The following is an 18,331-nucleotide window of genomic DNA, read 5'->3' on the forward strand; positions in this document are numbered from 1 at the left end:
TGGACCGTATAAGAATTATCGATTTAGTTGAAAAAGGCCATTCACAGCGGTTCGTGGCGGAAAGAGTGGGTGTTTCTCAGAGTGATGTCTCACGGATATGGAATAGGTTCCTGGAGACAAACTCGATACGGAATAGAGCTCGGTCTGGTAGACCCCGAGTTACCAATGATCGACAGAATAGATATATCAGAATTTCCATCTGTAGAAATTCTTCTGTGTCTGTACCAGCCCTCCAATGAGAATTCAGGCATGCTACAGGAGTCAGAGTATCGTTGGCTACAATAAGAAGAAGAATTTGAGTCAGGTTTGAGGAGTCGTCGACCAATAAGAGTTCCTCAGCTACAACCTAGACATGTTTTGGACCGCCTCCAGTGGGCTCAAGAACACATACAGCTCCCCCAACAATTTTGGAATTTTGCGCTCTTTTTAGACGAGAGCAGAATGTGTTTAAATAGTGATAACCGGCGAATTCGTGTGTGGCTAGTTATGCAGCTCTTGTTGGCTCTCGCCACACACAAATTCGCCGGTTATCACTATTTAAACAGATTCTGGTCTCGTCTGAAAAAAAGACAAAATTTCAAAACAGTTGGGGGAGCTCTATGTGTTCTTGAGCCCACTGGAGGCGGTCCAAAACATGTCTAGATTGTAACTGAGGAACCCTTATTGGTCGGTGACTCCTCAAACGTGAGTCTAAAATTATTCTTCTTATTGTAGACAACGATACTCTGACACCTGTAGCATGCCTGAATTCTCTTTGGAGGGCTGGTACAGACATAGAAGAATTTCTACAGATGGAAATTCTGATATATCTATTCTGTCGATCATTGGTAACTCGGGGTCTACCAGACCGAGCTCTATTCCGTATCGAGTTTGTCTCCAGGAACCTATTTCATTTCCGTGAGACATCACTTTGAGAAGCACCCACTCTTTCCTCCACGGACCGCTATGAATGGCCTTCTTCAACTAAATCGATAATTCTTATACGGTCCAACTCAGAAATTAAAGTACGATTCATTTTTAATCACGTTTTCGAAAATTTCACCAAAATAAATTTTTCAAATGTTTACACCTTGACAAAACCAGGTCAATTAAATGGGTAATCAAATAAAATAAAAAACCAAAAATGGTATATTTTTTATAAAACAGGCCTATTAATAGGTGATAAAGATACGGATTTATAAAAGCGTAAACATCGTGAATACGAGGGGTGATGCATAACTTTTGAAACTATGTGTAGTACCTTGGTTGATAAATGTTTGACTCACCTGATACGGTCTACTTTCTTCCTCCTCTTTAATGGAATGTGTCGCGTCCAGTCTATCTAGAGAGGAAAATAACTTCTCCTTGAGATCCTTAAAATGGCCAGTCCTTTTGGAATTTTTTATCAGATTCGTCATACTGGAAGAAAGACTGGTACTTTTCCTGCTAAGCATTTGATGGGCGTTGATTCGATTATTTAGTACTACGGAGTCTGATTTCTGCTCCAACGGAGATATTGAGCGAGGTCTTAATTCGGACCTCAGGGAGCAATTCGATATTTCGCTAGTTTTCGGTGAAGAGTCGCTATTTTTTGGCGAAAAATCCAAGTTTTTGGGAGAAAAATCACAGTTTTTAGGACTCTTCGGACTGATTTCGCCAGGTTTTTGTAACACAGCGTCGTCCAAGCTTTGATACTTCGTTTTAACGACTGAAATAGCTTTGGTTTTGCTAACTGACTCATCGAGGCTGTGGTTCTGTCTCTTGACTTGCTGGGTTTTCTTGGAATTATAACTACTAAGCGACATAGAACTGCTTTGACGCCTTAAGGCTATGATTTTGGTGTAAGCGTTTTCTCTTGGTGTTTTTACTAATGGACTAATAGGAGGTGTTGATATGGTCGGTTGGAACATTGTGTCGAACAATTTGAGCTCCTTGTCTGGCGGATCGGCAGGAAGAGAACTCCAAAGGACTTCGAGCATGCGCAGAGAATCTTCGAAGGCAAACTCACGCTTCATTTCGAGAAGCAACCAACGGTAGCAGAACAAAAGGTCATCAGCCTAAAAAGTGATATTTTTTATACATTGTGTGCCATTAAATAAATGTTGAGGTCTAGTCCAGGGCGCATCTGTTTTGAGATGGATGTTGAGAGATGACTCAAATTTTCTTGCAGAAATTGCTTGAAAATAGCTCAAATAATAATATTTGAGTTATCCTCCCACTCAAAATGGTCCGGAACATCGTTTAAATAATCAAAATGTCAAAAGATGAAGGAAAAATTCGATTTTTTTATTGGTTTTTTGATTATAACTTTAAAAGTATTCATATCTGACAAAAGTTGCACTGACATAAAAGTTGCGTAATTAAATTTCCTACAATAGAGAATTGGTTAAAAATTTAAAAATTAGTCACCCTTGTTGCAAAATAGCAATAATTGCGAAAAAAACCATACAAAAACAAGTATTCGCATTTTACGTTTTTCAACCATTTATGCTACACTTAGGACCTTCATATTTTACCCAGAAAAAGTTATGATATAGTAAAACAACACTGTAAATTTCATTAAGATCGGTTTAATAGATTTTGCAAAATAAATTTTGCAATCCAGCTTTCACAAAAAAATTCATTTTTTTTTAAATGTTGCAGGACTAAAAATAAAGCAGATAGCAAGTTGAATTTTTTTTTTGCTTATAGAAGTGTACTGTACCTTTCATTTGCAATTTGCAAAATTAAAATCGATTAACTACGACGGCGTCAGGAAATTGTTTAAATAAACATTAATTTTTGGTGCTACGCGCAGGACAGCGGTGTTCGATTCATACAAGTTGATTTCCACCAAAATATCTTCCAATCTTTATCTAATATATTATTTTCTTACTCTATATTTTGTTGTATTTTAATATTTTAATTCCACAAAAATCAAACTAATTGTATTATTGTTTGTGAAATATTTTTTAAACAATTGCATATGTTTAAAATTAATAAACTTTTATTCTCCAAGTTAAAATATATGAACAAAGAAAGTTTTTGCTAAAAAAGTGTTATTTCAAAGGATAGAGTATGTGTTTTTATTTTGCAATAAACAAATTTATTTATTTATATCGAAATATAATAAAAATTAAAATGTATCAATCATTATCAAAGGTCATTGGAATGCCCAACCAGAGCAAACTATCCGCTGTCCTGCGCGTAGCACCAATAATTAATGTTTATTTAAAAAAATCCTGACGCCGTGGTAGTTAATCGATTTTAATTTTGCAAATTGCAAATGAAAGGTACAGTACACTTCTATACGCAAAAAAAATTTCAACTTGCTAGTTGGTTTATTTTCAGTCCTGTAACATTAAAAAAAAAATGATTTTTTTGCGAAAGCTGGATTGCAAAATTGATTTTGCAAAATCTATTGAACCGATCTTAAGGGGTCATATAAGTTTCTTGAGCTTAAAAAGTAGTCTAAATGTAATGATAAATTGAGAAAAGATAAGACTCTTAAGGAACATAAAACATATGTTAAAAGTTAAAAAATAATTAAAAACATGGCGGCCGCGTCCAGTGGCGTAGAACGTGTTTTTTTTTCAGGTCCTAAGTGTAGCATAAATGGTTGAAAAACGTAAAATGCGAATACTTGTTTTTGTATGTTTTTTTCGCAATTATTGCTATTTTGCAACAAGGGTGACTATTTTTTTAAATCATTAACCAATTCTATATTGTAGGAAATTTAATTACGCAACTTTTATGTCAGTACAACTTTTCTCGGAAATGAATACTTTTAAAGTTATAATCAAAAAACGAAGAAAAAATTTGAAATTTTCCTTCATTTTTTGACATTTTGATTATTTAAACAATGTTCCGGACCTTTTTGAGAGGGAGGATAACTCAAATATTATTATTTGAGTTATTGTCAAGCAATTTCTGCAAAAAAAATTAAGTCACCTCTCAACGTCCAAATGTACTAATATTTTTACAGATGCGCCCTGGTCTAGTGTCTTTTGGGCGTTAGGTAAGTGAATTCATAAAATATTTTCCATTCACTATATTAGTTTATTCGTTTAGGTTATTGCTACGAATGGTAACGCACTTGTTTATATTTTATATACAATACATAAATAATATCAATGACTAATTCACCTCTCTTGTTCTATCGGTATTATTTATATATACACTACTCCAAGAAATTCATGCACCACCTTAAAAATGGGCTATATTTGATGTCTTGAATTTTCTAAACCTGTTGTCCGATTTAGGTGATTTTTTAATAGATTTAAGTTTTATTCTTTAAGAATATCGCTGTAATAATATAGTTTGGTAGGGGAGCAAAGTATGCTAAATGTGCAGTCACTCGAGCGCTTTGGGGACCTATTGGGTTGTGAAGAGTAGGTCCTAAAACCAAAAAAAGTTAAGTAAAGTTTTCCATTTTAGTGGGCGCTTGCCATTTTTTAATTTAATTTTCCATTTCCAACAATCGTTTTTTCTGATTATAACGCCATCTATCCATAATTCGAAAAAATGTTTCGAATAAAAATTACTTATTTTTACGTAAGAAATCCAAATCTGCAATAAAAAATGAGGGCTACTATTTAAGATTTTAAAGTAACCCCCCGCCCCACATCCATGGGGGGTCGTGTTTAGTACCATTCGATAGATTTTTCAAAAATATTAAATAAGTGTATTTTACAGTTTTTCGATCTGATGTTCATTTCGCGAAATATCGCGGGATTCGTATTTAAAATATTAAATTTACCCCCACCCCTCTCCGTGGGAAGTCGTGTTTGGTATCATTCGATAGATTTTTAAAAAATATTGGGCACATATTTTTTAGTTTTTCGATCTGTCATTCATTTCGCGAAATATTCGCTTTTTTCTTGTGAAACTTTGGTACTCACCCATTTCCTTACGCCCGGCTCAAATCGTCAGATTTTTGAAATATACACTCTTTTGCATGTACTTAACTTACCTTATCTGAATCTGACAATTTCGAGTTTTTTTAAGGATAGATTTTTTTTTCGGGCCCCCCTTAACGAACTCCCCTGTGTTAAGAGCCAATATATGGTAGAGGTACATCTGCAGGGTACCAGGTTTCTCCCATATGCTAATCTGACGCGCTCGAGTAACTGCAAAAATCCCCGCTTGGGCTCCCCTACCATTGCTACAGGTATTGTATACCAGGTGTACCAATCAAACTGTGTTTTTTTCTCAGAGTTCACCACACCCTATGGATTATTCTAGCATTTATAAAATATGCCAATTATGGCCTCAGATTTTATTAACATTCTTATTTTATTATTAGTTTTTTTGATTCGATCGCTTATGTTGGATAATACAAAAGTTAGGTACACCTGGTTCCAAAAAAAACTGATACGACTCTTGACGCGTATTTTGTAGAAAATTGAGCAGTGTATTTTGAAGGATAAATACTTAATATTTACATACTGTCAATGTCACTGCCAAATCTTAAAATTTGTCAGATAGCTTATTCTGTTCCACGGTTATTAGACTTTATTATTAATACTTTCTCCGCAACTGAGAGTATCTTATCAACTGTATTGTTTTTAAACAATAGATGATAAAATAAAAATATTGACAGTTCAAAAATGTGAACATTATTGCATTGTGTGTGGCCTAAGTTTGGGCTGAAAACTGAAATGTATTACATTTTTACAAAATTTTGGAATATATTTAATTACGTAGACCAATTTTAACAGTTGTTTTCAATACAGATTTCAATCCTCTACAAATAGTTTCTAATGTCTTTTGATGTCAAATAATTAGGGAAGCTGGAATTTAACAGTTTAGAATTTTACATTGAGTTAATGCAAAATTGTGACGCATGTCAAAATTCTCAATGTATTTTAATTGTATTCATTTTCTTCGAATCCTGAGAAAACTAATAAATATTTTTGAAAAATTTAAACTCAGAATGAAAGACTACATTATTACCGAGGACTGAAAGTCCCTGAAAACTTCTATAATATTTATTTTAATAAGTTACAGGGCTGAATTGAATATTAATTTGTTTTGTTGTATAATCCACGTTTACAATAATTATGTGATCTATTTGATGTAAAAACTATCATTTAGATAGTTAATATAAAAGTTTAGATAGATTTAAAATAATAAAAACATTTAGACCTTAATAATTAGTACAATTTATGAATTAACATAATATGTAATCAGTTGTTTGTTTATTTTATTATTTGTATGTCATAATAAATATAATGTCAGATCAATCAAATACACTGCTCAACATGATCAAATCTTACTAAGAGTCGTATCAGTTTTTTTAGGAACCGGCTGTACTTTAACAACTAGCCATATTTTTCATCAATACAGGGTGTGCGACAAACTTTAAATGTTAATTCTGCATGAAAAAGAAATGACAGTTTGTATTATAAACTTATGTCCACAAATGCTTCGTTTCCGAGATAAGGGATGTTGAAATTTTTCTTACAAACTGACGATTTATTTATTGCTCTAAAACCGGTTGAGATATGAAAATGACATTTGATGGGTTTTAAGAGGTAGTTATTGCGCATTTTTTGACACACCATTAAGAATTTTATATTCACCATTGGCGTGCATACTAGTAATATGACCCGTAAGCGCGTCAATGGAGAATATAAAATTCTTAATTGTACCTATGTCAAACAATGCGCAATAACTACCTACCTCTTAAAACCTACCAAATTTCAATTGCATATCTCAACCGGTTTTAGAGCAATAAGTAAATCGTCAGTCTGTAAGAAAAATTTCAACATCCTGTGTGTCGGAAACGAAGCATTTGCGGACATATGTTTATGAAATAAACAGTCATTATTTTTCATGCAGAATTACCCCTTAGTTTGCCGCACTTATTTAGAAACAGCCTGTATTGAAGAAGAACATGACTCGTTAAAGTACTGAACTTTTTTATTATCCAACATAAGTGAATGAACAAAAAAATAATAGAATGTTAGTATTTTGTACATGCTGGAATATTCCACAGAGTGTGGTGAACTTTGAGAAAAAAATACAGTTTTATTACAGCGATATTGTTAAAGAATAAGGCCATTCGCTATGAGCTTCGCTGGTATCGCCACCTACCTAGCGGATTACTAGTATTACTTTCGCTGGAAATTTAAAGAGAAAAGTGTTGCCTATCCTCTGTGAGTTTCGCTGGAATGGCTGGTATCGCCACCTAGCGGATGACTAGTACCGTTTCGGCCGAAAATTTAAAGAGGAAAGGAGAAAAGCAAATAATAATTGTTTCAAACCTATTTTTTAATTTTTACCATGTAATATTTACAACATAAAGAAGTAATTGAATTGTAATCGATAATTAATATCAGCAAGAACAGAATTTATTATTCATTATGATTATTTTTAAGATTTTGATTATCGTTTTGAAGTTTATGTTGACAGCTAATATTAGAAAATATTTATTCTGCAAAAAAGTATAATAATTTAATATAATTATAGTATAATACTTAATTAAAAATTAAATTATGCACTTATTGCACTTAAACAAATAATTAAGGGGGTAGGCGCAAAATCTTGGTCAAATGCTACTTAAATGCATTCATTTTTTTCGAATCCTGAGAAAACTAATAAGTATTAATGAAAAATTTTAACGCAGAAGGAAAGATTACATTATTATCGAGGGCCAAAAGTCCCTGAAAACTTTTGTTTATTTTAATCAGTTACAGCGGTGAAGAAAAGGGAAAATTTAGTGTGATTTTTAATTTTAAATATCTCATCCAAAAGAAACTTTTTGTTTTTTCTAAGAAATTTCGACCATCGAAAATAATGTAGCAACTTTATGCTTAGCGACAGCAAATCTGTAGAATACACAGTTACTATTGTAACAACAATTTACTTTAATACAACAATTTTCGTGAGCCAATTAGTAAAAATTATATGCAACTCTTAATTCAGCAGAACGTCAAATTTCCAACAAAAGTTCACTGACTTGTCACTACTGTGACAACTCTCTCACCTATGTCACACTCTCTACCTAAGAGCTCATAGCGGATAACATATTAAAAAAATCGGACAACAGGTTTGGGATATTCGAGACGTCAAAAATAACCCATTTTTAAGGTGATGCGTTAATTTTTTGGAGTGGTGTATTTGTACCAAAACAATCCATGTGTTTTTTCAAGGTCACTAAGGTTATTAAGTTTGAGAATTTAAGTTACAAATTATTTATATTTTTCTTGTTACACTGCTAAAATTTTCCTTACCTGATGTATTTTCAAATAATTATAAAATTCGGGATCATAGTACAAAATTCCTTCGGCTAAGTGAGTGAACTTCTGAGTCATGGCAATGCCATCTATCATGAAGTTGGTACACAACCGCTGCATCAGTGCGCAGAAGCAGATATAGGCGTGAGCTTCGTCGTTCATGGTGACCAATAGCGGGGATGCCAAATCGCTCATTCCTTGACAATAGCTTACTTTGGGGTGATTGAGAGCGTAGCTAAAACATAGATAAATTATCGTGATTTTCTTATAAATATGAATAGGGCAGTCAATGAGGGTATTTGGCTCCGAATTCCATTCTACTAAATATATTTACTTGATATTTTCACAGTAAGTAGAGAATAGCTTAAGAAACAAAGTCTACCCTATGCCGATGTGCGCTTTTTTCTTGGGGGCGGTTCCCACCCCTTCAAGGGGGTGAAAAATTTTTTATTCAAAATAACCACGGAAGTGGCTAGAGAATCTAATTCTAATCAAAAACTGTTCTGTATTTTTTTTAAACTTAATACTTTTTGAGGTATTCGTGGTTGAAAATTGGCCATTTTCATTAAAAAATGAAAATGAGATGAAACATTTTTCTAGTTGAAGTCTACTTTTACTAGTAAATGTTAAATTAAAATCTTCATTTTATATTTATAATCAACTTGAACTGTAACATAATATACTGTGTTGTGTAGTGTATTATTCTAATATTGTTATTATGTTTTGATGACAGTAATACGTATAATGGTATTTTTCCTTTGCAGAACATATTGGGACCGTGCAAGTTCGGCAAAGCGACACCTATTTCTACGCTCTGTAACTTTATTCGCACTTTTAATTATATTGGCCAATTACATTAGTCCTGGTTACTGGATAATTGTCAAGGCCATAGCCCAAAAAATAATAAGAAGAAAAAATAAGATTCAGGTTATGTTATTAAAACGTAAACAATTGTATGTAGTAAATAAAATTAGTTATTAAAATGCAGTACTGCAAGCAAAATACAATTAATTAAATTTACCTTTATATAATAATTGCATATCATATCAATATTGTGGAGCAACATATAATTTTTCTTTTTCAATGACAGTAGATATGAAATGTACGTCAATTTGACAATTTCAATTGACAATATGAATTATTTAAGAAAGTTGCAATATTTATCCGCTATTCGCGCACGATCGTTTAACGTATCCCTTCCAAGTACTTGCACACCGCGAATAATTATATTTTATTTATTTTGAACTGTATATAAATAAAAAAATACTGGATCCTTTGTAAAAGGTATATTTAAAAAATCCACAAGGAAAAGAAAAAGTTTTCCTGTAGTTGGCTGTATACCATCAATCACAAAATTGGAAAGAAATCCTTTGTAAAAGGTATAAAATTTTTTTTATTAAAAATCCCTTAAAAGGGCTACATCACAACAAAACGTTTTCGATTTTTATAAAAAAAACACTGATGATGATTTTTTATAAAAATCGAAAACGTTTTGTTGTGATGTAGCCCTTTTAAGAGATTTTTAATAAAAAAATTTTTATACCTTTTACAAAGGATTTCTTTCCAATTTTGTATATTTAAAAGACCCCAATAAGGATTATATCACATAAACAAAAGGTTTTCGGATTAACAAATAATCCATCATCAATGTTAATCCGAAAACGTTTTGTTTATTATGATGTAACCCTTATTGGGGTCTTTTAAATATACCTTTTACAAAGGATCCAGTATTTTTTGTGATTTATGGTATACAGCCAGCTACAAGAATTTTATTTTCCTCGTGGATTTTTGTATATAAATATCCTGAATATATTTACTTTGTTTTTAGCCTGTGTTTTACTGAGTCTGTCGTCCTAAAAGAGCTACCCGTTACAACATTCAACCCTTTGTTTTTACTTTCTACCATCATTTGGATATACGTACTTAATTACACATAAATGTATTAATTAAATAAAAAGAGATACAAAAAATAAAATACTCACGTGGTAAGGATATTGAATAAAGAAGCAATGTTTTGATTATCGTCGCTACCAGCATAGAAAGGATGATGTCTGTCAGTTCTGAGTACATCCTTTCTGACCATTCCAGTCGTATAGGCCAGCTCTCCCGCCACTTGGCCTTGAGCAATTGCAGTCTTCCAGGTTTCTTTTAAATTTACGTATTCCGATGCTTTCTTCTTGATATAGTCCATTCGTTCTTTGCCAGTCATTCCGCTTGGATACACGTTCAGCAAATGTTTCCATACTACTTTCCTAAAAGCGCACATCATACAAATAATTTTAGAACTTTGACAATGACTAAAATACATGAATTAAAGTTTTGAGTTGAGAATTGTTGGAGAATCCACCACATTCACCAGATTTGGTCCTTAGCGACTTCATTTGTTTCAATAAATATAAACCGGCGTTATCTAACTGCCCCACGAACTACCCGGGCCCAGTAATCCCAAGTACCTGCTGCCTCATCGCCGAGAAAGTTGGGGATTAAGTCTTAATGACCGGAAACTCCAAATTTGATTATAGCTGAAAGTAAGAATATAAATATTTTCGGTTATTCACTTCAGTTGCAAGTATTATGGTATAGTGTCCGGTTTTGTCCGTTAGTGTTTAACTTTTAAATGGCGAATCCAACGACTATGTTTAGTCAAAGGGGAGAACTTTTATTAATAATTAATGAATATACATATTCAAAGGCCCATGTCTAAAAAGATGGAAAAGTTAGATGGAGATGCATCAAAAAAGGGTGTCAACAAAAAATGTACACAAAGGAAGGTGATGAAAATTACGTTATTCTTAAAAAGCATCGGTGGAGCATAATTATGCTCCGGATATCCACGTTGACCGGCAAATTTTTAGTAATTCTACAAAGAGGAAAGCTGTAGAAGATATATGTGAAAGACCTTTAAAGATTGTCCACAAGGAATTGAGGAAGGAAAATTTCACCAATTTACCGCTGACGACGAAAAACATTTCTTGCGTTCGAAGAAATATCTATGCTGCAAGACGAAAATTCACACCATAATTGCCCAAGTCACAGGAAGAAGTTCTACAAGTGTTAGTGAACTTAAATTTAAAAACAAATACAGGTGAAAACTTTTTATTATCTACGAAATATAATTCCGCAATTTTTAGTTGTTTCACAAATCTTTACTTTTTGTGTAATGTAGATTCTTTGTATGTAGATGGAACTTTTCAATACTGTTCTAAATATTTTTGTCAGATGTTTACTATAAATGGCTACAAAAATGGTTTTTATGTTCCTCTAGTATTTTGTTTGTTACCAAATAAATCACAGCAATCATACAAAAGTACTTTTGATACATTAATAACAATATGTACAGATTTGAATTTAAATTTCAAACCGAAGCGAATAATTTCTGATTTTGAAATAGCAATTCAAAATGCAGCCAAGTTAGTGTGGTCCGACATTATTGAAGTTATACTTCTTTACGATCGAGAGTGAAATTTGTATGTATTTCGTTGCTAATCTTTCAAGATATGTATGTATCAGCGCTGTCAGCGCAAATAAGTCATATTATATCATATAAAAGGATATATTAGTGTTCTCAGTGGCGTGCTGGCCATATAAATGAATCGGTGCAATCACCGAGAGGCCGCGGCCTCTTGAGGCCGGTCAAATAGGTAGTCACATTTTCACAAAAAATTTTAAATGTAACAAAAAAATATTTTTTTAAATTTCTAATCAAATGTAAATTTTGCCAATAATATTAATAAAACATTTTAAAAAAATTTAATTTTTTTTAATATTTGTAAATTACAGTTTAAGTAAGTGAATAAGGCTCTATATACATAAATAGATTAATGGCCGAATTATTGGAAGTATCGAAAAACGATTTGATTAAGACAAATTTGGATACAATAAAAAGTGGTAAGTGTACCTTTAACGGCATTTAAATCATTTACTGAAAAATTAAGAAATTTTTATCCTACCATATATGCGACTGCAATTAGAGAAGAACTCGTGGATTTTACTGATAAATGGATTGTATTAAAAATAGGATTTTGCAAAAACTTGAAATTATGAAAGATCGAGTTAATGATGAATATGTCCAGTCTACAGAAAATATGAAGGATGAGATGATATTATTAATCTAAGTTATAATGAACATGAAGTACCTAACAGATGACAATGTTGTTGATATCGTAAAAACTTCACCTCCGTGTGGTACTAAAAACTGTAAAGATTGATGGATTCGACCGTTACTTGATGGAAGTTCATTTTATCTAAGAATAACACACTGAAAACGTTTGTTTTCAGGAAAGTATTCAAATTTTGTGGAAGTATAGAAAACAAACTTTTTCAGTGTTTTATTGTTAGTGTAAAGATTGTACAGCTTGCTGTTACGCTGTTTTGCATAAGTAGGTACAACTTATATCAGTGTGTTTATTCAAATTTAAATAGTATATAAGCATTTATTAACTCTTTCAGTGACACAAGTATGCGAAAAAAGCTTTTCAACGTTGAAATACATAAAAAATCTGTTAAAAAGTAGTTTAACAAATGATCACTTGAAAACATTTTTATGCTAATGGCTATAAAAGAAGCTTTGTATGAGCTTAAAAATGATGAAATAATCGACGAATTTGCTCAAAAATCTAGTTTAATATGGAAATTATTGATCGAGAGTTAAGTAGATAATTATTTTATAAAATAATTGCAAAACATGTTTAGATTATTGCGTTGTATTAATAATATTTTACTTACTTTTAGTCCTAAGCCTTTCTACCTCTAGGTGTAAGGCTATTAACATTTTAAATATTGTTAAATTAAAGTATTTGCACTGTAGGTACTTGTATTTGCACTCTCTTGTATAATTGATTTACTAAAATTCAACTTATACATAATTGAAAAATTTTCAAAATTTTATTTTACTTTCATCTTAATTACATTAAATTCATATTATATTTATTCAGGAAATTATAGTTTCTACCTTACTGCATACATATGTCATACATGTTGTTTATTATTTGTAAGATTGCTTATTTTTAAATAAAAAAAATATAGCAAATTAAAAAAAAACATTGAATTCAAAGACTTATGTTTGATTTAAAAATAATTTATATTTTTGTTTTTTTTTTGATTTTATAAATGACGAATAAAACATCCTGATAATAGAAGATAAAATGATAATGGGAGGCCGCTTTTCTATAAAATTACCGGGCCGCTTGAAAAGTTCCAGCACGCCACTGAGTGTTCTTAGTAAATATATTATTTATTATAACTTTTGTGTCTTTGGATTTGTCTTCCTCGGGAATAAGATATTTTATAATAATAGTAAGTATATTTAAAATATTTTTGTACACTTCACTTGGTCTATTAAATTTGCCAGTATGTATGAGAAATCTTGTAACCTCTCAAAGCAAAAGGTATACAGCTCAGTGGTAGAGCGTGTGACCGGAGATCAAGAGGTCCCGGGTTCAAATCCCGGACGATTCATATTCTTTTTTTTTTATATTTTTGTTATCGTTTTAATAAAAAATTTTTAAAAGTGGTAGGTAAAGAAAGTTAGTTTAATATTTAAATAAAATACAAATAACCTGTTAAGTATACTAATTTCATTGAAATCATAATAATAGAAGTATAACTTCTTACGTGCGTACAAAGTACACACACATTCTTTTTTATTTTTTGTTGCAAATTTCATTTAACACAAAATTGAAATTTATTATACTGAATAATAAAGTGTATTTCAAACCATAAAATTGTGTTGTTCTTATCGAACCGCAAAAACAAGAACAATATTGAACAAAAACAAATACACATACCTTAAACTAGGTTCAATTCCTCCAAAATAGATGACAGATCTCAGTTCTTTGGCATACATTATCTGTCCTACTGGATCTAAAAATCTCCGAAATTCTGCATCTGATAACGGAGGTCTAGGCGGCTGTAATGTAGTATTGCCATCTTCTCCGAAATTGAATGCTCTCTGAACCAGATTAAGAGTTTTTCCCACCTAGAAAATACCTTGTGTAACTTCTTTTACTTTTTACTTTTAGCTAACACCCAACACAAAGACCATAATGCAAAATCAAAGAAAACATAAAGGAAAATACCTGAATAATTACAAAGAAATTCAGGGAAACATCAGAGAGAAAATTAGAGAAGCAAAAGTGAGGTAGCTCTCCGACAGATGCAAAGAAATTGAAGATCTAGATAAAAAGTGTGATAGCTTTAATTTACACAAAAAATCAAAGAAATGCTATCCTTAATCCTTGAATATCCTTAAAAATGATAAAGGGGATATAATTACTGATGCGAAGGAGAGATTGTGTCACAGGATCAATTATTACATCAAATAATAATAAAAAATACGAACTGCCATTAGAAACCGCGGCCAGCAATAATACGAGAAGTCATCTATGCCATCAAAAACACAAAAAATGGAAAAGCTACTAGGTCAGATGATGTGCCCATCGAATTATTAAATCTCACTATAATGAAGGTGGTTTTTTTTTTGAGTTTTGGCAAGCGTGGAGAACGGTCGTGTTTTATGTGGTGTAGTCGATAAACAACTCGACAGCGGGCTTTATCACGAAAACCATTTAGATATTTGATGTAAATTGATTTAGGATTGATTTAGGCTTATTTAGTGTTGTGAATGTTGTTTGTGTACAAAGAACACAGAAGTATTTTGATTTAAGATTTTGCGATCGGTAAGTGATTTTAATTATTGGTGTTTTCTAAATTTGATCTACAGTAGAACGTCAATAATCCGGATTAATTGGGACCGGACCCCATCCGGATTATCAAATTATCCGGATTATCGAAATTACCTTAAAAAAAGGCCGGTATACACATTAAAGTACAACAAACGTTTTAAAATTTTATGTTTTCTCTTGTACAGTAAAGTGTCTAGAGGTGAAATTAATCAAAACTTTTTTTATGTTTAACCACTGTAATTACATAATTTATAATAGCAGCATGTGTACAGTAAAACATCAGACCCTATTTGGGCTTTTAAAAAAATGTTTAAAATATTTTTGAACTGCGGTAGACATTCGTTTTTCGCAGCGAAGTTCTTAATTTATTTTAAAAGAAACAGATATTTTTGCTAGATACAAATCCGGATTATTGACGATCCGGATTTTTGACGTCCGGATTATCGACGTTCTACTGTAGTTGCAATTGGTATCAAATTTTTCGTGCATAAACAATTTGAATTAAAACTTACTGTAAATAAGTAAGGTGAAGTGGGGCAATTGGAATCGCGGGGCTATTGAAATCACGGACGCTACTGGGTATATATAACAAGATAAACATTTAAATATATATTTTCCTTGTAGCCCAACTTGTTTTCTATCTTCTACTATAATTGTTTTTTAGATAAAGGTTCAATTATTATGTTTATGATTTTTCAAAAAAATCTTGACATTTTAACTTTTACGCTTAATTTATTCTGAGTTTTTCCTGTTTTTTTCAGATTGACTCCTCATCATTTAAAAGACGAATAGATGATGGATTATAACTAATTTATTATGTAGAATCCAAAAAAAAATGTGAAAACCCTCTAGGATGAAGGACATATAAATTACAGCTGTGATCCCAATTGCCCCAAATAATATCAAATCGGGGCAATTGGGATCACAGCTGTTGGGGCAATTGGAATACATGATTCCAATTGCCCCAAGTAATTTTGTTAATAGTTTTCAGGCAAAGAAAGTGTTTTAAAGATTGATTGAAGGAGTTTTAAAGTTAAGAAACACATCATCAGTTGCAAAGTTTTAAAGTTAAATTAATGTTACATCATGGTGAGAAATTACAAAAGAAAAAACAATAAAGATAAAAAATACTCTAATGAGACTTTTCAGCAAGCTATTGACTATGTCAACAAAGGACATTCTGTTAGAAGTGCATCAAACAAGTACAAAGTTCCTTTTTCAACTCTTCTCCATGCAAAAAAAGGAACTAGAACAGTTGGAGTAGGGGCAGGAAGACCTACAGCATTATCTGAAAATGAAGAGGCCGCACTTGCCAACGGCCTCAAGACTTTGGAAAAGTGGGGCTGGGGGCTTTCAAGGAAAGAAGTATTTGAAGTCATTGCAGAGTACGTCATATCGAATAATATAAAAACCCCTTTCAAGAATGGTTACCCAGGAGAGGACTGGTTCTTGGGTTTCAAAAGAAGAAATCGGCTATCAATAAAAAAGCCCCAGGCCCTAGAATTTGCCAGGAAGAAGGCGATGGACCCATTCATTGTGTACAACTGTCTTGACCTCATTCAGGAGACCAAGAAGAAGCTAGATCTAGAACATAAACCATCGAGAATCTACAACCTGGATGAAACCAGTTTCTGTCTAGATCCCTCCAAAACAAAAGTGGTTGGCGAGATTAATAAACCATCGGCACGGGTGGTTAGTGGACCTGGAAGGGAGAATACCACTGTGCTGTTTGCAGCGAATGCATTGGGAGAAAAGTTGCCTCCGCTAATTGTGTTCCAAGGAAAAAACCTCTGGGATTCATGGTTGGCTCCAGAGGACAAGGCATTTCCGAACACTTCGTACACAGCAACAGCAAATGGGTGGATGGAGACAGATGTATTCTATAACTACTTTCAAAAGACTTTCTTAACAAACTGCGTACCCGAGAGACCAATCCTACTGATCTTTGATGGCCATTCTACTCATCTGAGTTCAAAGACCATAGACTTAGCTATTGCCAACGACGTGACCATCCTCAAACTTCCATCTCATTCAAGTCACTTACTCCAACCTCTTGACGTTTCAGTCTACAAGAGTGTGAAAGTTCGGTGGGATGAGAAACTTACAGCGTTTCAAAGACAGCATATAGGCGTGAAGATTCCAAAGAAAGAATTCGCCATACTAGTTGGAACAGTTTGGCGAGAAACGACTGAAAACATTATTGTACAAGGATTTAGAAAGACTGGAATCCATCCCTTTGATAAAGAGGTCATTGACAAATCAAAATTTGATCCTGAAGCACTGGAGCGTTACAATAATAGAAATAGGGAAACAGATCCTCAACCACAAACTGTCGAAGAAGAGAGACCTCCTGGAGTTGAACCAGGCCCATCAGGATTTCAACCAAGGCCTTCAGAGTTCCCAGCAGAACCTTCCGGAACACAAGCAGGACCATCAGGAACTCAATCAGGATCTTCAAGTACGCCTACAATCACAACCGTCAACTATGAGCGAAGATCTTTTGAAGATCTTTTATTGGACAGAATCAAACAAACACCTATTTTAAAGAAAACTACAAAACGGAAAATAGTACCTGGAGCAGAAGTTGTCACTGAACCTGAATCGAAAAGAATTCTTGACCTTAAAGAAAAAGAAGCTAAGAATAAGAAGGAGCTAAAACAGAAGAAACCATGTAGGCCTACATTAAAAGGAAGTAATCAACCAAGATCCAAGTTTATTTTAAATAAAAAAATAATCTCAGAATCCAAGCCAAAATTGACAAAAAAACAACAAAAAAAGAAAATGTATTATGAAGAGAGTGACGACAGTGAGGAAGTGATAATTTCCAATAGCGAGGACGACTTTGAACAACTCACAATTGAGGATTTGGCAAAGTGTCTGAGCGATGAAGAGAAGGAAGTAGAACATGAAGAAGAACCTCAGGGGGGCCTCCTAGACTATAAAGTTGGAGATTTTGTCTTGATCTCCCTACCTGGCAAAACCACTATCAAACACTATGTTGGGCAAATTATAGATTTCAGTGAACATGAACCAGTCATAAAATTTGCCCGCAAAAGAAGTGGTAATACTGACAGTGTCTTTGTTTGGCCTGACCAGGAGGATGTGTCGGTTACAACTATGGAACACATACTAGTTCGGCTTCCAATACCGACAGTAGGCCGGAGAGAGGAACTAATATTCAGAGTTTCTTTTGCCACCTACAACATTCAATGAAAGAAATTTCAAAAAACAAACATTCTTGTAAATATGTAAATAGAAAAAGACTTCATTAATAGTGAATTACATTTATATATTACTAAGTAGAAAAAGACTAAATAAATTCTTTAATTTTGTTTAGAAGTGTAAAATAAATAAGAAGAAAAATTACATGATTTCTTTTCCAATTCAGCTTATTTTTACTTGGAACTAACTTAGGTAAGTAAAAACATTTTAACTGTCCTTAATACAAGG

At 32.7% G+C, this 18,331-nt stretch overlaps 1 protein-coding gene across 1 annotated transcript in view; it reads right to left on the reverse strand.

The window, feature by feature from the left end:
• Positions 1-18,331, reverse strand: part of LOC114341711 (TBC1 domain family member 25) — a 43,512-nt gene that overhangs the window by 5,810 nt on the left and 19,371 nt on the right. The window contains exons 4-7 of the mRNA XM_028292522.2: positions 13,985-14,175; positions 10,181-10,450; positions 8,196-8,433; positions 1,266-2,036 (exon numbers count right to left, since the gene is read on the reverse strand). Coding sequence (XP_028148323.2) covers positions 1,266-2,036; positions 8,196-8,433; positions 10,181-10,450; positions 13,985-14,175 — 1,470 coding nt within the window. The remainder of the gene's footprint in view (positions 1-1,265; positions 2,037-8,195; positions 8,434-10,180; positions 10,451-13,984; positions 14,176-18,331) is intronic.

This window comes from Diabrotica virgifera, chromosome 8 (genome assembly GCF_917563875.1).
Source record: "Diabrotica virgifera virgifera chromosome 8, PGI_DIABVI_V3a".
NCBI lineage: Eukaryota > Metazoa > Arthropoda > Insecta > Coleoptera > Chrysomelidae > Diabrotica > Diabrotica virgifera.